This window comes from Sardina pilchardus, chromosome 23, assembly GCF_963854185.1.
Source record: "Sardina pilchardus chromosome 23, fSarPil1.1, whole genome shotgun sequence".
Classification (NCBI taxonomy): domain Eukaryota; kingdom Metazoa; phylum Chordata; class Actinopteri; order Clupeiformes; family Clupeidae; genus Sardina; species Sardina pilchardus.
The window spans coordinates 937,254-958,712 of record NC_085016.1 but is presented as its reverse complement, the minus strand read 5'-3'; the positions used below and the strand labels follow the sequence as shown (position 1 = coordinate 958,712).

Below are 21,459 nucleotides of genomic sequence, written 5' to 3'. Positions count from 1 at the left end.
TACTAACCCCTATGCCGACGGCACAAATGGTGTCGCAAACGGAGGATTTGAGAACAAAGATCATGATTTTCAAACAGTCATGTAACTTCACTGATGACCAACATGTGAAGGAAATAGTTTATGTAGTGGCCATTACAGTCTACCACTATAGCACAGACAACACACTACACACTTCCTAAAGGAAATTGTTTACAAAGTGGTAATTTTCATAGAAAAAATGAATGGAATAAACAATAGAGTAAAACAGCAAGGTATAGAGAAGATGAATAACTCATTTAGTTTGTTCTTTTGTTTTTATTTGAATAAAAACACATGGTCAAATACACTGTGAAATAATGAAATGAAAGTAAGATATGAAAAATGAGAGTAATCTATGAAGGTAATATAACAATAATGTGTTTGTGATCTAAAATATGTCCGAAGTTTAAAATGCTGCATACATCCATAAATAAATGTTTTCAATGCTATGAAGCTTATTCCTGTTTCGGACTGGTGACTTAATTAAGTGCTAAAATGAAATAAGATGAAAGTAAGATGATGTTGTAAACTGTACAAATCAGCGGTGACAGGCAACTACATGTAAATGTTTTATTTCATATAGCAAATGTTTTAGTATTTCAGCTGTATTAAAAGGAGAAGTAGTGTGAGGCTGCTTTATCCACTGCGTCCACTGCGTCCACTGTTCTGGGGGAAGTGGCCTCAATAAACCTCCCCTCACAATTTGCTGACTCGAAAGTTCGCACATCACTTCTCTCCTCTTTCATGAAGAAGACAAACGCCATCTCCTGATCGCTGATACAGATAGACTCCAAGTCCTTCTCACATTCCTGTGGTCAAAATAAAAACATCTTTCTATTAATGCAAGGAACGTCTGTCTGTGTGTCAGTCTGCCTGTTCCACGCATAACTCTCGAATCACTCATCCGACAATGGCACGATTGTGTGCAGTGCCAAATTTCATGTGATACGATCAACAAATGGCACATATATCGCCCAGACAAGCTGCAATTGCCGGTTAATCTCTCACCACTGTAGCCACTCCCCTTGCACACATCAGCGCACCAGTCACTCCCGTGCTGCTTGACTACAGACTGACCCGTAGCCTCCTCCTGAGTTGAGTTTAGACTACATACTGTACATACATACATGAGGAAAATAAACGTTAACATACATATACATGAGGGAAATCAACGTTAACTCTATGAACGTAACTTCACTACATGCGAACTGGGTTGACTTCACAACACTATGTTGCATCCAACATGCCATGTTAATAAAAACAGATTGTTATGGACCCATGTCTCCGGCTATTTCAGTATGCGAACCTGAGTGCCTTATGAGGTAGCCTGATTACCATCGACTTTCAAAGGCTCTGCGAGACTTTAGGCTGACCAACAGCCTGTGCTAACTCGGTTTCTCCAAGCGCTGGTTGACCCGCCTCCTTTAAGTGCCTCGATTTGCTACTGGTCGATGTCAGAAAGCGGTTTGCCGAGTTTAAACCAATAACAAGCCGTTGGAGCTGCTCAAAGTTGATTGGTTCTCGACCAAAGGGGGCAGTTCCACAGATTTCGGGAACTCAGAAATTCTTCCCGATTAGCAGTTGACCAGACCAGCGACAGCAAAAGCCTGAAGCCGTTACGGTCTAAAAAGGAATGATCACCTTCGTTCTGCCTATCACCGAGACCATATGTCAAAATAGTCATGTCCATGACCTCCGGAAGCAGAACGACTTGCGTAAAATATTACAGCAACGTGATTACTTACTGTGCTACAATAAATAATAAACTCTTCACTGCACAAGCAGGCTAGAGTACCACACAATATCACAATAACGTAATCACTTACCGTGTAAGAATAAACAATAAACTAGCGCTAGGTGGCCTGCAGCAAACTGACAGGCCAACACAAAATCTGGCTGCACAATGCAGTAAACACAAGAGATAACAGGCAGACTTACGAAAAACTTCGGCTGCAACAACAACAAAGCACAGAAGACCGCACGGCGGCCCACACCAGTGCGCGCACGCACCTATAGTGGGCTCGCACAAAGCCCACGGCTGCGAACAGGCATATAGGCACAGTATAAACAAAACAAATACACATACTGTATATATATCAGTGCAATTGAATCCCAATAGGCTACAATCATCCCAAAAAAAACAGTTACCAAATATTATGGACCTTCCTCATGCAGGACCTCCACAGCTATAAATATAAATATAATTTATATAAAACTACGCTTTTGACACTCAGAAATGTGTAGTTTGACACGTGAAGGAATGCAGTTATTTTGTGTAAGTGTCTAGGGCTGTAGCCTAGTACTGCCTGAGTGTTCTTCACCTGTGTGTCTGCATTAGGCTACGAGCCAAAAACAGCTGAACTGGCTCCCCTGATTCCCTTCAATATTGTTTTCAAACGTAGACTATTTTAAACAATAATTTTAATACTTCATATAGGTCTAAAATGTAGGATATGTATCTATTGCCCATGCAGCACAGCGAATCAAAGTTAATAGGCCTACATTAGGCTACTTTCCATTTTGCATACGGTCAGTTGTAGGGCACAATATCTAAACCAACTAAAGCTCGACTGAAATATTTTATACCCATTTATTTCAAATGTATGGGAATAGTGAAATCACGCATTCAAAAACGGAACATGCGATTATATTTCAGAACTCTGGGAAAGTCTGGCAATCAAGCTGCGGAGAGATCAGGGGATTCACTTCCTTGTGTGGTTGGCCCAGGCTGGGGCAACAGCTGGCACTGGAGAGATGTGTGCAGACATCAAACGTCAGTTTCCGCCTGCTGTTCCCACTTCTCCTTCTCGTTAAGTTTCTTCTGTTTTCGGATTCACGTTCATCTTCTTAATGTAGCTTATGACACTCTGTCGCTGTGTCTGCATATGCCTACCTGTCTGTCACTAACTTGGGTCAAGGGGAGACAGAGGAGGGGGCCTTCATTCACTTGCAGGGCCTTATGCAACTTGCGTAGTGTGCGTATAGGGAGAACCGGCCCTGGGTGCTTTAACTCAAGTAGAGACCTATTTCATTGGGCACAATTCCCATTGTGGCGTAGTCAGCTTTGCAATAGGGGCACATGCCCTAGTGAAGAGATAATGCAAGTAGTTTTCTATCAGTTCTGTCAGTTTGTCTTCAAACCACTTTACCAGGATGTCTAACTGAAGCGACATGGTGCCTGAAAAATCATAATTACTGCATAGGCCTACTGTATAAACCTCCATCAAGAATTAGATACATAAAGCCATAAAGGCTACATCAGTAAAGACTCATTTAAAATATGGCATTAGGCTACATCAGTAAAGACTTATTCAAAATATGGCAATAAGCTACATCAGTAAAGACTTATTTAAAATATGGCATTAGGCTACATCAGGTAAAGACTTATTTAAAATATGGCATTATAAACCATATAGGCTACAGGTGAGTGGTTGATTTCAGTCTACATGGGGCATGAATTTGATGACTTACCACAACACTCAAATGTACACCATCATCAGTTCTGGAGCATTGCAGGAACTTCTTAGTGCCCGTGAAGTTCAACACAACTGGCCTTCCCTTATGTTGTTCATCAGTTGGCCTGGGCCTGTAGTAGTAAATGGTGATCTTTTCTGAGAGGGTAGAGCAAATTATGGAGATGAAATTCTGTTAAATATCTATCACCTAATTATCAAGACATCTGCAAAAATGAAGTGAATATTTGGTACATACTTTTTGTAGTCGTCAAACTGGCCTTGGTTGTTCTGTAACTTAGAAACATGTTATCTTCCACTTTCCCCTCAGTGAATGCATTCTTGATGGCCTCTGTCTGCTCCTCTTTTGTTCTTTTAAAACAGGGCAGGACTAAAAAACGACACACAAACCACTTGTTACTCCGAATGCACTCATGAGAGCTCTACTGAGAATGAAAAAAATGAATGTCTCACCAGCTTCAACCCGGGCAGCCTTGGACATCACTACTACACAGTCCTGGCAGCTCTCGCCGTGTCCACCCCCCCGGCCCAACACCATCTCCACGCAGGGGCCCAACAGCTCCACCAGCAGACCAACCTCCAGCTCATCCTGGTCACAGCCATCGCTCTCTCCCTGCAAGTCTGGCTCCACGGCCATGTCCATGGAGAAGGTCAGGACTGTGTCCTCCTTAAACACAGACCAGAAGTCTCCTGTTTTCTCAGGAGCTTTCTTAGGATGCTCCACCCCAGCATGGTGGATTCTCTGATGGCAAGAAGGAATTCAACATCAACTCTAGTCAACTCTAGTCAACTCTCACAAATGACCCTCAGCTACTCTCACCAATCCCCTACTGCTGGCATTCAGAATGTTCTTGGCTACTGCTTTTGTATTGGCCATTTTGAAGGTGTGGATGTGTCTTATCAAATCTCCCCCTTCCATTTTCACCAAACCACAGTGCTGTATGACAATCACACATTTGACAGAGTCAAGTTGTGATGAAAGTGCTCGTTTGGGGAATATTACATTTTGGGCACATAGACTGCAGTCAGGTTATCAAGTACAGTCGTTCACATTGCTGTGAATTGTGAAGGTGACCGTCTGTGAGTTGATGAAAATGTTCAAGTTTGAGTTGAGTTTTGAGCAGTTGTGAACTTACCAGCATAGGATTGCCTGAAGACAACAGCTCTGCAAACTCTCTTGGAGTTAAATCTTGCATGTCCAAGTCATTAATCTTCAAGAGCTGATCTCCTTGTCTGGATGAGAAGCAATTCATGTATTCCCATTTAAACATTCCATCGTGCAAACATTTCACATGTATGGCAAACACTACTTTCATGTGGCATGCATTCTGTATAGCAGAATTAGAGTAAAGGCCTACAAATCAGTTTCCAATGTATGTTTTCAAAGCCATTTATGCATATGAGGGAGCAGATACATTATTATTTGTCCCCACCTCGTGAAGAACTGTCTGTTCTCATTAAAAACAGTGTCCACTTCATAGTGATGCTTCCCGTCTTTGACTCTGTGAAGTATGCCGACGCCACCGCTAACTGGTGTCTACCAGCAGCAGGAAAATAGGGTCAGATCACAGAACCAGAAGAGAAAACACACACAATCAACAATTGAGGCCAGAAGCCAGTGAGAGAGTGTCTGGATAGAGAAGAGAATAAAGAGACTCTATAGTCTACTCTAAACCATAGACATACTGTATATACTGTACGTATATATATATTTTTTCTCATTAGGTTAGTGCTTAAAATGATTGTTAATAAATAAATAACCATAACCATATATATATGTATATATATATATATATATATATATATAATCTAAACTATAAGACGTGCCAGTGAGAGAGTGTCTGGATAGAGAAGAGAAAAAAGAGACTTTATAGTCTAAACCATAGACATACTGTATATACGTATATCTATAGTCTAAACCATATACACATATATATAGTCTAAACTATAAGACGTGCCAGTGCAGAGTGCCTGGATGATTGGCTGAGGTTGACGATTGGCTGAGGTTGACGATTGGCTGAGGTTGAGTAAAACTTCATGGTAAGCCAATCAGAGGTAGAGTTGGGCGGGTGCTCCAAAGCTTACATAGTTCGACACACAGTGCGCATCACAAGCGAGTTTGTCAAAGTGAAATCAGTATGGCGAGCCCAAATACTCCAAAAATAGCATTCGCTAAATGAAAGTATACAGTCATTATTTTTTCTTCCATGAAATGAAAGGAACGGATATAATCATCAAATGCACATTGTGCCCTAGTCAAAAGTGCCTAGCCTACATCAGTGACAAGTTATTCAAACTTACTCAAACATCTCTCAACATCGCATGCCTCCACAAAATTAGTTTTGTGTTATTTGTATCGATCCACTATAAACATAATATCTACATACATGCCATTTGATTGGAGTCTCACTCCCTCAGCAACATTAGAATAGTTTAGATGCGTGTACATTGTTTCTCTTAATACTGTATTGTACTAAATGTCCATTTCATTATAATAACGTACGTAATGAACATACACCTGTATCTTAAGTTCCGTAAAAGAGGTACGTTCACATTTAAAAATGGACTTGAAAGTAACGTAACAGTTACTTTCTGAAAGTAGTAACTAGTAACTGTAACTAATTACTTTTTTTAAAGTAACTGCCCAACGCTGCATGCCAGTGAGAGAGTGTCTGGATAATGAAGAGAATAAAGAGACTCTATAGTCTAAACCATAGACATATACACATATATGTGTATATATATATATATAGTCTAAACCATAGACTTACTGTATATACGTATAATATATATATATAGTCTAAACCATAGACATACTGTATATACGTATAATGTATATATATATAGTCTAAACCATAGACATACTGTATACGTATAATGTATTTATATAGTCTAAACCATAGACATACTGTATATACGTATAATATATATATATATATAGTCTAAACCATAGACTTACTGTATATACGTATAATATATATATATATAGTCTAAACCATAGACATACTGTATATACGTATAATATATATATATATAGTCTAAACCATAGACATACTGTATATACGTATAATATATATCTATAGTCTAAACCATAGCCATACGTATATATATATATATTCTAAACCATAGCCATACGTATTTATATCTATAGTCTAAACTATAAGTCGTGCCTTACCTGCAGCTCCATGTTACTGTAGCTCACGCCCTGTCTGAGTGAGAGTGGCATCCTGACCACACACTCTCAGTTTATATGTGCAGCGCATTTCCTGTGTGTGTGTGTGTGTGTGTGTGTGCGTGTGTGTGTGTGTGTGTGTGTGTGCGTGTGGTTAGTTGGTGGAACGGGTAGATGGTAGATATACCGTGACATACTTCATCATCAATCCCCCGTTCCACATACAACACAAACACACATTCTACTTGTTTGGGGACCACCCTTATGATCTTATTATATTTTATATTCAGTGGACAGAATTGGTCAAATAGATGTCATGACTAAACTGCACTGATCTGTGAGTGTGTGTGTGTGCAAGTGTTTTACAGGACTGAATGTGTTTGTATGTGTGTGTTTTGCAGGACTGAGTGTGAGTGTGTGTACTGTATGTGTGTGTGTTTTACAGGATTTACTGATTGAGTGTGTACTACATTTATTTAGTAGTTAAAAACATACACTATAACTAGAAAAGCACTGTGAGAGCGCAGACCTCCGCCAAGTGAAAACACTGAACTGAGGACCACCTGGTGGTCAACTCACACATGTGAACTCTGCTTCACGTGACATAGCCGATCTTGGTTGAAAAAGTTACCCCATTAATTTAGTCATTACCCTGCTGAAAAAAACAGACTGAACAGCGTAAGATGGTTTATCAGCTTGTTAACCAGCTTGTTTGACCACCCTATGATGGTTTACTAGCTAGACCAGCACAAAGCTGGTTTTGCTTATCGTACCACCTCAAGCTGGCCTGTCGTTGCTCTGCTTTGCTGGTTTTTACTGATGTTGGTCATTCTAGCAAACCAGCATGACCATCTAACACCAACAATGTCAAGCTTGGCAGGCTAGGGTTAGGTTAGGTTATAATGGTTTGTGTCCTTCTCTTGTCCATCAACTCCAATATGTGTAACGGTTTGTGTAGAATCCTTCTCTTGTCCACCAACTCCAGGGGCTCCAGGTCGGTGTCCATTCTTACTGTGACAATCTCATTCAGCACAAACAGCCTTCTTACTGTAGTAAACACATTCAGCACAAACAGCCTTCTTACTGTGACAATCTCATTCAGTGTTTCAGTGTCCCTGCTGTACTGCTGCTGTGCCAACAGATGGCAGCAAAGACACATGCACAACAAGACTCTTGTACAACATCTACAACAAGACTCTTGTACAACATCTACATGTTGAAGCACACATTACCGTTTTTTTCAATCGCTAACAAGCACTTACCCATACTTCAGATACTTCTTATAAACTCAAGCACTTACCCATACTTCAGATACTTTTTCTGAACTCTTAACACAGAGTCACACCTTTAAAACACAATTGGCCAAATGGAACATTTTCTTCTCAAAAACACATTTTGTTACATATTCACTAACTCTTCATTTCTCTGCACACACTAACTCTGCACACACTAAAATGAAATTATTCTGTCAAAGAATAAAACTTGTTTTCACTTGTCAAGATACATGCAGTCAATCAGAGTACACTAGGTTTCAAAATACTGGTTATTGTTGACATTACAAAAACTGCATAGACTTTTATGTTTCGGTTTTACAGACATTTGCATGTAAAACAAGCAATCCATCCGTTTTTACACTAAATTTCTTGGTTGGGAACTGTACAGTATGTCCACATGTAATGTTAGGAAGGAATGTAATGTCCGCAACACTGATAAATTGCTCCCGTTTAATGACCCTACTGGGTCTTCATCAGGCAAAATGTTTACATTGTTTACATATAATTGTTCCACAAAACAATTAGGACAATAAGAACTCTAACAATTCCATGTAATTCATCTAAGTGATAAAGGCTACCCTCTGACAGAGTACCTCATTACACCTCTGGCAAATCCCCACACAGAACAGGAACAGGAGAGGAACTTTAACAGTGCACATCCCCACACAGAACAGGAACAGGAGAGGAACTTTAACAGTGCACATCCGCGCACACGGGCCACTGTGGAGCGCTGCATTGGGCTCCTAAAGCGCAGGTGGCTCTGTCTCGGGTCAGCCGGGGGAACCTGCTTTATACCCCTCAGAAGGTCAGAGATCCCTGACCACTACCTCCCCACCTAGGAGCTCTCAGGAGGAGAGAGGAATCGATTTTACGCTTTTAACATTGATATCTTTGGGTAAGCTATGTTTATGTTTCTTTTTTATATACAGTATATATAAAAAAGACGACTTAACGCACCCACACACGTTTTGGTGGCCAACTTTAAGTCGGACCATTTCTTCTTAACCTGATCTCAAATAAAATTATTATATATTTGTTTCTGTTGTATCAAATGTTTCATTAACCATCACAGATAGAAATTGGCAAAAAAAATAAAATACACACCTCTGCTGTAGTCCGATTGACTTCTGAAATGCTGTTGACTGCAACTGTTATTTCTTTCCATACCTTTGTCTTCTGTTTGCTTCTAATACCTGCTTTCTTGCTGCCAAACAATACTAAACGGTGTGCATTCACCAGAGACGTGAGCCTCAGTGCATTTTTTTTCTTTGCCGATTTTCGTGTCTCCATGTCGTAAACTCTAGGGGTGTGGCTTCTAAACTGTTTTGTATAGAAGGCGTGATATGCTAATTACGATTGATTTCAGCCGCCGTGTTTATCAACAGCCGCTCGCTCGTACGATGAGATTAGTGTGATACGCATGTTTGATGAATCTCACGTAAGCCCCGTCGTACGATACTTTCTCTGCTCAGACTTGCGCTGGTTTCTACGTTGGTGATAAATGAAGCCACAGTATGTGAAGATGACACGGTTAAATAATCATTTCAGATAACAGTAACAGTGAACATGACCTAAGCTTAGGGATTTGTTTTATAATTACAGATGCATTTTAACAATATATAAAGCCTTTGTTTTATTCATAAGGCATAACAGTGAACACACATTAATAACTTATTCGATTTCTAAAAGCTTACTTGCATCCTACATGTTCAACAGAACACTGGCTGCCTGCTTGCCCACACTAGCTACATTATTACTTCCCTGTGGATCACATAGTCAGATAAAGAGCAAACAGCACCGTGCACATCACCACAGTTTTCTGGATAAAAGACACACACACACACACACACACACACACACACATTCCCAATAATATTTTTGCATTGTAAACATATGCTCCATTATTTTCCAAATGCATGTTTGTCTAGCACTGAAAATACACAAATAAATAATCATACACTTCTTGCCTCGGTGGGTTTGGTGTTCCAGTTTCACACAAAATTATACAGAGACGACATAATGACGAACCACTAAAGTTAGTTCATGTTCAGGTTCTTATGCACTGCCATCATGTCAAGTGTAGACATCATCAGACTGTAGACTGATCATATATGTTTAGAGGACTGGTCTAATTCTTTTGAACATACAGTATGCACTGCCATCATGTCAAGTGTAGACAGACTGATCATATATGTTCAGAGGACTGGTCTTATTCTTTTGAACATACAGTATGCACTGCCATCTTGACTATAGACAGACTGACATGTTTAGAGGACTGGTCTAATTCTTTTGAGCGTAATATTATGCACTGCCATCATGTCTAGTGTGGACAGACTGACATGTTTAGAGGACTGGTCTAATTCTTTTGAGCGTAATATTACAGTATGCACTGCCATCATGTCTAGTGTGGACAGTTCCACTGATTACATCAGGGGCTAATTGCTGCAGCAGACGCTCTGTGAGTGGAAGGCTTCAGTTCCATGGCCGGTGTAGCCTCCCTGCCTCCTGACCTTTACCCAGAGTGTGTTTGTCCCATTAAGCAGCACTACGGGACAGGAGAAATCTAGGATGCTCAGTGGAGGTGGCTAAGGGTCTGAGGACCATCATGGGGAGAAATCTAGGATGCTTGATGGCTGGAGCTGGAGTGCAGATGTATGAGTCTCAACAACTCAAATACGTGGCCTCTATGAAAGAGTGGAGAGAGAGAGGGAAAGAGAGAGAGAGAGAGAGAGAGAGAGAGAGATGCCAATGCTTAACATCCACGTAAACACATGTATGGAGTTAGCTACAAAGCACAAGAGAAATCCATTAAAGATACAAAAGCATTTTGGCCAACCCTCAAAATGCTTTGTGTCATATACACTGTATATATATATATATAGCACTGGTCATGGGCCAAGCCTCTAAAAAGTACATACAGTGAAACATAGTATTAGGCAACCAAATGTCAGAGATGAAAAACCATGGAATTTCCAATTCAACTGTCAGTATTATTAACATTTCTAAAGTTGTTATCTACAAAAAGGGGGGGACAGAACTGTTTTTCGTATATTTTGATCAGAGACTGTTCTTGGAAATGGAGATGTCTGGTCACCCTACAGTAGGGATGAGTGGGGAAGTACAAAGGCTTCTCATCCCGCTCATATACTGTATATTGAATAAGATAACAGAAATGGAGTTCCATGTCCAAAGAGTGTCAAACTTTGAGCTTGAGTGCCAAACTCAAATGTCTCAAATGGCGTCCTTCTGTCAGTCTATTGTAATGCCCTGTGTTTCTGCTTAGATATTAGCCATTGATAAGCTAACATGGGCTCAAATGCTCATGCACTTTAACTCTAGATGTCTGTAGTTTAAATAGTTAATTGTAATGTATCTATGTTTTTGGGACATATAGCATTTTGGGGGCATAAACTTCTACATCATGTATGTTGCTTGTGCTGCATGTGCTATTACAATTTTTTTCTGAATGCTTACTGTAAACATTATGGCTGTTGGCATTAGCCTAGAACTAGCCATAGTAAACTGCATGAGTGCCACCTAGTGGACAGATGGTGTATTTGTATCAAGCTGCACATTTCATTATTTGTTCAACTTGTCAGTGTTGATATATTTTCCTTGTATTGTACATGACATTATTTTGAACCTGTACATTTGTGCTGCAGAAAGCACACACACACACACACACACACACACACACACACACACACACACACCCATACACACTCATTCTGCTCTATGTTAATGTGTTAGGTAGAGCAGTGTTTCTGCTCTATGTTAATGTGTTAGGTAGAGCAGTGTTTCTGCTCTATGTTAATGTGTTAAGTAGTGCAGTGTTTCTGCTCTATGTTAATGTATTGGGTAGAGCAGTGTTTCTGCTCTATGTTAATGTATTAGGTAGTGCAGTTTTCTGCTCTATGTTAATGTGTTTAGTAGTGCAGTGTTTCTGCTCTATGTTAATGTGTTGGGTAGAGCAGTGTTTCCCAATGTTAATGTGTTAGGTAGAGCAGTGTTTCTGCTCTGTTAATGTGTTAGGTAGAGCAGTGTTTCTGCTCTATGTTAATGTGTTAGGTAGAGCAGTGTTTCCCAATGTTAATGTGTTAGGTAGACTGTTAATGTGTTAGGTAGAGTAGTGTTTCTGCTCTATGCTAATGTGTTAGGTAGAGCAGTGTTTCTGCTCTATGTTAATGTGTTAGGTAGAGCAGTGTTTCTGCTCTATGCTAATGTGTTGGGTAGAACAGTGTTTCCCAATGTTAATGTGTTAGGTAGAGCAGTGTTTCTGCTCTGTTAATGTGTTAGGTAGAGCAGTGTTTCTGCTCTATGTTAATGTGTTAGGTAGAGCAGTGTTTCCCAATGTTAATGTGTTAGGTAGAGCAGTGTTTCTGCTCTATGTTAATGTATTAGGTAGCGCAGTTTTCTGCTCTATGTTAATGTGTTAAGTAGTGCAGTGTTTCTGCTCTATGTTAATGTGTTGGGTAGTGCAGTGTTTCTGCTATATGTTAATGTGTTGGGTAGAGCAGTGTTTCTGCTCTATGTTGATGTGTTAGGTAGAGCAGTGTTTCCCAATGTTAATGTGTTGGGTAGAGCAGTGTTTCTGCTCTATGTTATTGTTAGGTAGAGCAGTGTTTCTGCTCTATGTTAATGTGTTAGGTAGAGCAGTGTTTCCCAATGTTAATGTGTTAGGTAGAGCAGTGTTTCTGCTCTGTTAATGTGTTAGGTAGAGCAGTGTTTCTGCTCTGTTAATGTGTTAGGTAGAGCAGTGTTTCTGCTCTATGTTAATGTGTTAGGTAGAGCAGTGTTTCCCAATGTTAATGTGTTAGGTAGAGCAGTGTTTCCCAATGTTAATGTGTTAGGTAGAGCAGTGTTTCTGCTCTGTTAATGTGTTAGGTAGAGCAGTGTTTCTGCTCTGTTAATGTGTTAGGTAGAGCAGTGTTTCTGCTCTATGTTAATGTGTTAGGTAGAGCAGTGTTTCCCAATGTTAATGTGTTAGGTAGAGCAGTGTTTCTGCTCTATGTTAATGTATTAGGTAGCGCAGTTTTCTGCTCTATGTTAATGTGTTAAGTAGTGCAGTGTTTCTGCTCTATGTTAATGTGTTGGGTAGTGCAGTGTTTCTGCTATATGTTAATGTGTTGGGTAGAGCAGTGTTTCTGCTCTATGTTGATGTGTTAGGTAGAGCAGTGTTTCCCAATGTTAATGTGTTAGGTAGAGCAGTGTTTCTGCTCTATGTTATTGTTAGGTAGAGCAGTGTTTCTGCTCTATGTTATTGTTAGGTAGAGCAGTGTTTCTGCTCTATGTTAATGTGTTGGGTAGAGCAGTGTTTCCCAATGTTAATGTGTTGGGTAGAGCAGTGTTTCTGCTCTATGTTAATGTGTTAGGTAGAGCAGTGTTTCCCAATGTTAATGTGTTAGGTAGAGCAGTGTTTCCCAATGTTAATGTGTTAGGTAGAGCAGTGTTTCTGCTCTGTTAATATGTTAGGTAGAGCAGTGTTTCTGCTCTATGTTATTGTTAGGTAGAGCAGTGTTTCTGCTCTATGCTAATGTGTTTCAGAAATTCCCCTCGACACTGAAAAACAAGAATCGTATGAACAAGAAGCTTGTGATTCTCCACATTCCACACAAGCTCTGCTGGCGAGTGAGTCTCGTCTCGGTCCTGTTTTAATGAACATGCAGAGATACGACTCATCTCAGTACTGTTTTAATGAACATTTTTAACGTAACGCTGCCATGCACCTCCACATGAAGTGAAAATGTTTCTGTGCAATTGATGTCAACTAATTCAGTACTTTCAGGCAGTGTTTCTGCTCTATGTTATTGTTAGGTAGAGCAGTGTTTCTGCTCTATGTTATTGTTAGGTAGAGCAGTGTTTCTGCTCTATGCTAATGTGTTAGGTAGAGCAGTGTTTCTGCTCTATGTTAATGTGTTAGGTAGAGCAGTGTTTCTGCTCTGTTAATGTGTTAGGTAGAGCAGTGTTTCTGCTCTATGTTATTGTGCTAGGTAGAGCAGTGTTTCTGCTCTGTTAATGTGTTAGGTAGTGCAGTGTTTCTGCTCTATGTTAATGTGTTAGGTAGAGCAGTGTTTCTGCTCTATGTTAATGTGTTGGGTAGAGCAGTGTTTCTGCTCTATGTTAATGTGTTAGGTAGAGCAGTGTCTCTGCTCTATGTTAATGTGTTAGGTAGAGCAGTGTTTCTGCTCTATGTTAATGTGTTAGGTAGAGCAGTGTTTCTGCTCTATGTTAATGTGTTAGGTAGAGCAGTGTTTCCCAATGTTAATGTGTTAGGTAGAGCAGTGTTTCTGCTCTATGTTAATGTGTTGGGTAGAGCAGTGTTTCTGCTCTACACTGTATGTTAATGTGTTAGGCAGTTTTCTGCTCTATGTTATTTTTAGGTAGTGTGGTGTTTCCCAAACTATTTTCTCTTGTGACACACTATAAATCTCACAGCATACCATCATGGTGTTAAGCATACAAAATCCATAACACACTCGTCACTTTTATTGACCCTTGCTGGCAAAGCAAACAAAATAATTGTTTTTCCCCCCCTACAGTGCCTCTGCACAGCCTTCATGGCATGCTAGGGTGCCCAACACACCGTTTGGGAAACATTGGAGTAGGTGTAGGAGGAAGTATTTGGACTTTAGAATTACCTTGTTAAAGCATTACAGATGAAGCAGTAGCCTAATGATTGGAATAAATATATGCGAGTAGGTTGTATTATCCAGAAAATGGTGATAGCTTGCAAATGTTTTGAGTTCTTTTGCAAGACACTGCACATGCATATAGTACGTCAAACATGTAAACATTAAGAAGGATCATATTTAAACAAATGCATTTATTAGGGGCATCTCATAAAGCATAAAACATCAAAAGTCCTCCATAACAGAGTGCAGTAAACGTCAGGCGTGCGCACTGAACCTGCTACCCACACTTCCCTATAAAGCAACGTGGATATGGCATTTACATTAGATGTACCCTGCTACACTTCCCTATAAAACAACGTGGATATGGCATTTACATTAGATGTACCCTGCCACACTTCCCTATAAAACAACATGGATATGGCATTTACATTAGATGTACCCTGCTACACTTCCCTATAAAACAATATGTACAGTATATGGCATTTACATTAGATGTACCCTGCTGGAAAAAAACAGCTAGAAACCAGCTTACGCTGGTAGCTGGCTTTAGCTGGTTTTTGCTGATTTTCTTCCAGCTCTTGCTGGTGTAGCTGGCTGTGGGACACAGCTGGTGTAAGATGGTCATGCTGGTGTGACCAGCCTGTCGTGTGGGACACAGCTGGTGTAAGATGGTCATGCTGGTGTGACCAGCCTGTCATGTGGGACACAGCTGGTGTAAGATGGTCATGCTGGTGATCAGCTTGCCAAGCTTGAAATTGTTAGTGTAAGATGGCCATGCTGGTTTGCTTGAATGACCAACATAAGATGGCATGTCCAGTTAAAAGCAGCAATGTAGACCAGCAACACCAACTACAATGACCAGCTTGAGGTGGTACGCCAAGCAAAGCCAGCTGAATTACTATCGTAAGATGGCTAAACCAGCTGAAGGTATGTTTTGGCAAAAGTTTTGCTGGTCTAGCTGGTCAACCATCATAGGGTGGTCAAACAAACTAATCAACCAGCAAACCACCTTAAGCTGGTCAGGCTGTTTTTTTTCAGCAGGGAAGCTGGTAAACCAGCAGGGTGTAGGGGTATCAGGTATTAAATCAACCAGCAGGGTGTAAGGATATCAGATATGTTATATCAGCAGGGTGTAGGGATATCAGGTATCAGCAGGGTGTAGGGATATCAGGTATTATATCAACCAGCAGGGTGTAGGGATATCAGGTATGTTATATCAGCAGGGTGTAGGGATATCAGGTATTATATCAACCAGCAGGGTGTAGGATATCAGGTATGTTATATCAGCAGGGTGTAGGACATCAGCTATTATTTCAACCAGCAGGGTGTAGGGATGTCATGTATGTTATATCTATTTTGCAGATCAAAGCACATATCTACTCACTACTGCAATGATAACAGCCATATTAATTGGGAGAGAACAATATGCGTTCTCTGTGAATGTGAGCTGTTAAACAACAGATCTCAGATCAGCATGACTTACCATGGATGATAAAGTAGAAGGTATCATCCAGGTCCATGTTACTTGCCGTTAAACCCTTGTTTTTGGAATGAATGAAAAAGCCCTCACAGTGTGCAGACTCGAAGATTCGCTCCCTGGAGCGTTGTGCTTTCATGTAGAAGACAAAGGCCAAGCTTTCGTGGTCCTCCTTGGAGATGCTTTTCAGTTTGCTCTTTTCGTATGGCTGTGATAAAACACACATGTATGATTTCACAGGCAGTAAGACTCCAGATGGGCATGAGACTCATGAATGTATTGTGACAGTGTGCACAGAGCTCCACACACTCATTGGATGCATGGTTATGGCACCTACCATTACATTTACGGTTGCTTCAAGGCTGTCTGGATGTCTGGAGCATTGGATGAACTTGTCAGTCCCGGAGAAGTTCAATACAACAGGAACCCCTTTAGAGGGACCGTCCAGGTGGTCGGACTGGTAGTAGTAGATCGTCATCTTTGCTAACCAACACAAAGCAAAAAGCGCACATTTATTTATGTTTTAGCTTTTCAGCTACATTCCATCCCTGTTCAAAATGATCAAATGTTCGTCAATGTAAATCAATTAAAGATGAACGGCTGATGGGCATCTCAGTACAGTAGTGTTACTTCTTACCTGGTCTATCTTTCAGTCTTGTCTGATTGCCATTACAGTTGACAAACAAACGGGGCAGAAGACCCTCCAAAGCAATGTTCTCTTGCTGTTTATCATGTAGAAAATCAGAAATTCCCCTCGACACTGAAAAACAAGAATCGTATGAACAAGAAGCTTGTGATTCTCCACATTCCACACAAGCTCTGCTGGCGAGTGAGTCTCGTCTCGGTCCTGTTTTAATGAACATGCAGAGATACGACTCATCTCAGTACTGTTTTAATGAACATTTTTAACGTAACGCTGCCATGCACCTCCACATGAAGTGAAAATGTTTCTGTGCAATCGATGTCAACTAATTCAGTACTTTCAGGATGGACAGTGGCTAAGGAGGTAAGGACGTAAGGAGGTTTTCGTAAGACTCCAAAGGGGCAGTTCGGGAACCACAAGTTAAAGCTGAGGAAAGACTATACCGTCGAATGTTCTTGTTTATACCACTGCTTGGTCAAATGTCCTATTGTGATGCACTATTTGGACATTTATTCGTGCATTATTTTTCGATAATACGCACGGCTATGAAGTAGTTTCTTTTTTTTGACCGCATGACACAATTCCATTGATTCATATCATTACACGGACATAAATGGAATGTGAATGTAACGGTAAAAATAGCAACATTGTATCTGGACAGCAGCGCAGAAAAAGCAAAATGAGTGATTCATCGGTGACGTTGCTATAATATTCTAAAATGAAACGAAGTACTTACAGTAGGCCAATATAAACGAAAATGATAGTAGCAGTGGTATAAGCGGGATAATCAACTCCGTGCGGTGTGTTTTATAGGAAAATAATGCACTTATCGAAGTGTCTTATTACCACTTCGAACGTGCATTATTTTCCTTTAAAACACACGGCGTGTCGCTGATTATCCCTTACTTAACGGGTGTAACTTAGAATAGTGTGTTTTTTATGCAACTAGTGAAAATATATTTAGTGTAGGAGAAAAGGCATAATTCTGACCTAAGGAGACCTTCGTGGACGTCATAACCACTTCATCAAGGTTGCAGTCGGTGCCCCCACAGTCCTGGCATGTCTCCCCATGGGCACAGCCCCTTCCCCTCACCACCGACATGCTGGTGCCCACCATCTCCACCAGCAGCAGCATGCCGTCCTCCTGGAGACAATCGTCTTCCTCCTGGAGATCTTCATCTTCCTCCTGGAGATCTTCATCTTCCACCTGAAGATCTTCGTCGCCACTGCAGTCGTCCAGCTCTCTGGATGTGCTCAGACACAGTTCCATGATGTGGTCTTCCTTCTTGACTGGACGGAGGGCATCGGGCGTCTGATGAACCGTCTCCGATTGGTCAGAGCTTGACTGGTGTAGAGTCTAGCAGGGCAGTACAAACACCGTAATCAATACATACGAACACCGTAATCAATACACACAAACACCGTAATCAATACACACAAAGACCATAATCAATACTTACAAACACCTTAATCAATGCACAAACACCGTAATCGATACACACAAACACCGTAATTAATACACACAAACACCATAATCAACACACAAACACTGTAATCAATAGACACAAATTCCCCGGAAGTTGAATTTGAATCGGAATGACAGGAAGTGGAATTCAATTCACGGCAATTCAAAACAATTCCACAGTCACGCAACAGGAAGGATGTGTGGACGGAACTATCTAAACCACCATGTACCACGCCACACTGGCAAGGGAGCTGGATTAGCCTTCTAACAACTCCCAAACCCGCACAGAAGCTTAAATCTTTGGAAGTCCAAATTCTCAATTTTATACATCCAGATTGGAAAACTAATCCGCCTGTTACCGTAGTCACACTGTATAGACCCCAGGCCCCTACACTGATTTCCGAGATGAATTTTCAGATTTTCTTTCCACTAGTTCTCCAATCAGAAAAATACTGATATTGGGTGATTTCAATATCCATATGGATAATGTGAATGATAGTTTCACAATTGCATTCCAATCTCTAACTGACCATCTCGGCCTCTGCCAAAATGTTAATTCACCCACACATTGTCATAACCAAACTATTGATCTAGTCTTGTCATATGGCATAAACATAGAGCAGTTAACAATCATACCACAACACCCCACCCTAACTGACCACTATCTTATTACTTTTGAAGTAATATCCTAGTAAAGTGACATTTCGTATGATTTTGTATTGGAGATATAGCTCTCCGCGCCTTTCACAGGTTGAAACATGCCATGGCATTTTGGTCCAAAATGCTATTGGAATGCTGACGTAGTCCTGCGCTTCTCTGGCGAATCTATGTCACCGGGTCGTTATAAATAAGGAATGAAACGCCCCAACACCTTCTGCCCTGATTAGCCTACCTGTGATAAGCCATGTCTGCAGCACTCATTCCCAGATTGATACGAATTCACCATGGTTGATTGGCTGCAGCAGTGCTGCACTCCCTTCCAAATTTCAGAACGTCCTGCCAATTTTGAAAGCCTTTTTCAGAAATGTGAAGTGGGTGGAGTTATGGGGTGCAGTTACACTTTAAGAGTGCTGCTATTCACTGTGTTTTTGACTTGGATCAATAGCACTAAGTCGTCTCATGTTTTTATGCTGATAGTCAGAGTCGTGTCATTGCTTTTACTGTTTATTCCAAAACATGAATCTCAGAGTTTCATAAAGGACATAAATGTGAGTCAATGAAGCATAAGGTTAAGATATTGACTGCGTCCAGTAATCATTCAAATCATTCAATGTTTTTATGTCTTTTTATTATTTTACTTTGTAAACATTTTTAAACTATTGTTTATGCTTTCATGTACTATTACTTGTTTTTATGTATAGCACTTTGAATTACTATTTATATTTTATATTATATTACTATATAAATAAACTTGCCTAGAATTTCCTGACTGGGTTCAATAAATGCTCAATTGTCTTCTGCGATCAAAGGAACAATAGTACTCATCCCAAAGAGTGCTCTGTGAACAGGGCAATGATCTTACTACAGACCGCACACTTCAGTTTGGGACCATTCCAAATAGTAGCTCCTCTGGAACTCAGACAAGGTAGCGTCAGACAAGGTTGCCTTTGACCGACAGTCATGAAGTAGCAGCACAACATCACACAGAGGATGACGTCACATACACACAACCCACAAAATAGAATACCCACACATACACAGAACCCACAGAATAGAATACCCATCAATCAATTCAACTTTTAGCTGAACATTTTTTCCAGATTCAAAATGTGTGACTCAGTGATGATCCTAGTCAAGCACCCAGGGAACTTCAGCATTAATGTACACACTTGTTTCCTTTTACAACTAAAATGCCCGATAGGGCTCAATCGTCCAGATAGAGTGATTAACACCCAAGCATGAATGTATCACCTGAACAGAGCTTCAGAACAACAAAGCAAATGACCTTTTGTACGTTGTGATGTCAGTACTTGCAACGCTGTGGTTTCACTTCCAGAACGAGAGACAAAATGATCACAAGTGATTTGAAAGCTGAAGACACGTTGGAGATGTGAAAACATACCAGCATGGGACTGCCCTCAGACAACTTCTCCGCAAACATCTCTGGAGATAAATCTTGCAAGTCTAAGCCATTGATCTTCAGAAGTGTATCTCCTCTCCTGAGAGAGCAGAAACATAGATATCACAATCACTGCTGAAACCATAAACATGGCAACAGTTTGCAACAATAGTTTACTTTCTTACTTTCTAATGTAACATATACCATTTTTTTCTCAGGGCAGCTGTTTCTGAGCTTTGGCCCATTTTCTCTTTAAAGTGTGACTACGTGAGACACATGGAGAGGCATGCATGATGTGTAGCTGTCAGAGACCTCCGTTCACTCACCTCATAAAAAATCCTTTCTTGGCTTTCTTGTCCTTAAGGACGGTCTGGACTTCATAGTGATGTTTCCCGTCCCTGACTGTGTGAAGGATGGACACACCACCGTTGACAGGCGCATCCTGGATAGAGAAAAGAAAGTCAGAAAAGCACTCAGTGCCGGGAGCGTTGGCAGATGGCAACTTAATATAGCATAGTGTGATGGAATGCAGAGGGGCAGCAGTCTCACCTTCACCTCCATGTTGCCTTGAGTGCAGGGGGATGGAAAGTGGTTGTGCTACCACAAGACTCCGGATATTTTACTCGACTGGCCTCATTTGTATAGTGTGGGGGTGGTGACTTGCAGAGGAAGTTGAACGTACGAAAGCAGAACTTTCTAGGTGACGAGGGGAAGTGGCTAAAAACGTACATCAGTAGGGCAAACAATAAATTATTGTTCATAGTAGACTCCTGAATGAAGCCATACACAAAAAGCTTTGAGTAAAACACGGATGTAGAACCAGTAACAAGGATGTTGAGTACCTAATCGCTTGGAGAAATGTCTTTCCAATGAAAAAAATATTCTCAATTCATTCATAACACTTTCACACGCAACGGCAGTTGACCAAAGTACAGTACATTAAGTACAAGTACAGTACCAGACTAGATCCTATAATATACAGAGGTAATCAGTTAGCAAAAAATAAACCAAAAAGGTAGCAGGACATTAAATAGAAACAATTAAATAATACACTGAACAAATTTATAAAAACAATTTTGCTTTTGCCCCCATTTATCATGATCTGAACTCAAAGATCTAAGACTGTCTCTATACGCAAAATACCCATTTCTCTCAAACACTGCTCATAAATCTGTGTTGTCAAAGATAGTGTAGTTACCAAGATAAATCAGGGATTTGCCAATGGAACGAAATGGCACGTAAAGTT

At 40.5% G+C, this 21,459-nt stretch overlaps 2 protein-coding genes across 2 annotated transcripts; both read right to left on the bottom strand.

Moving 5' to 3' along the window:
* Positions 1-297: 297 nt before the first annotated feature.
* LOC134071375 (uncharacterized) lies at positions 298-6,693 on the bottom strand. The gene is made up of 7 exons (XM_062528053.1): positions 6,667-6,693; positions 4,925-5,028; positions 4,628-4,724; positions 3,945-4,233; positions 3,730-3,861; positions 3,490-3,629; positions 298-827 (listed from the first exon to the last, which is right to left on the bottom strand). Exons 1-7 carry the CDS (start codon positions 6,676-6,678, stop codon positions 627-629), a joined length of 975 nt encoding a protein of 324 aa, XP_062384037.1. The 5' UTR covers positions 6,679-6,693; the 3' UTR covers positions 298-626.
* A 1,697-nt stretch (positions 6,694-8,390) lies between these two features.
* Positions 8,391-20,851, bottom strand: LOC134071374 (uncharacterized). Its single transcript, XM_062528052.1, has 8 exons — positions 20,763-20,851; positions 20,540-20,655; positions 20,217-20,313; positions 17,680-18,046; positions 16,684-16,806; positions 16,384-16,529; positions 16,053-16,254; positions 8,391-10,621 (listed from the first exon to the last, which is right to left on the bottom strand). Exons 1-8 carry the CDS (start codon positions 20,772-20,774, stop codon positions 10,599-10,601), a joined length of 1,086 nt encoding a protein of 361 aa, XP_062384036.1. The 5' UTR covers positions 20,775-20,851; the 3' UTR covers positions 8,391-10,598.
* Between the last annotated feature and the right edge of the window lie 608 nt (positions 20,852-21,459).

Coding starts and splice junctions, on each gene's coding strand:
- LOC134071375 (XM_062528053.1), bottom strand. Junction 4,725..4,924: donor AACAGACAGTTCTTCACGAG/GTGGGGACAAAT, acceptor CTTCTCATCCAG/ACAAGGAGATCAGCTCTTGA. Junction 4,234..4,627: donor CTTCAGGCAATCCTATGCTG/GTAAGTTCACAA, acceptor TCTTGCCATCAG/AGAATCCACCATGCTGGGGT.
- LOC134071374 (XM_062528052.1), bottom strand. Junction 18,047..20,216: donor CTGAGGGCAGTCCCATGCTG/GTATGTTTTCAC, acceptor CTGCCCTGCTAG/ACTCTACACCAGTCAAGCTC. Junction 16,530..16,683: donor AAGACTGAAAGATAGACCAG/GTAAGAAGTAAC, acceptor TGTGTTGGTTAG/CAAAGATGACGATCTACTAC.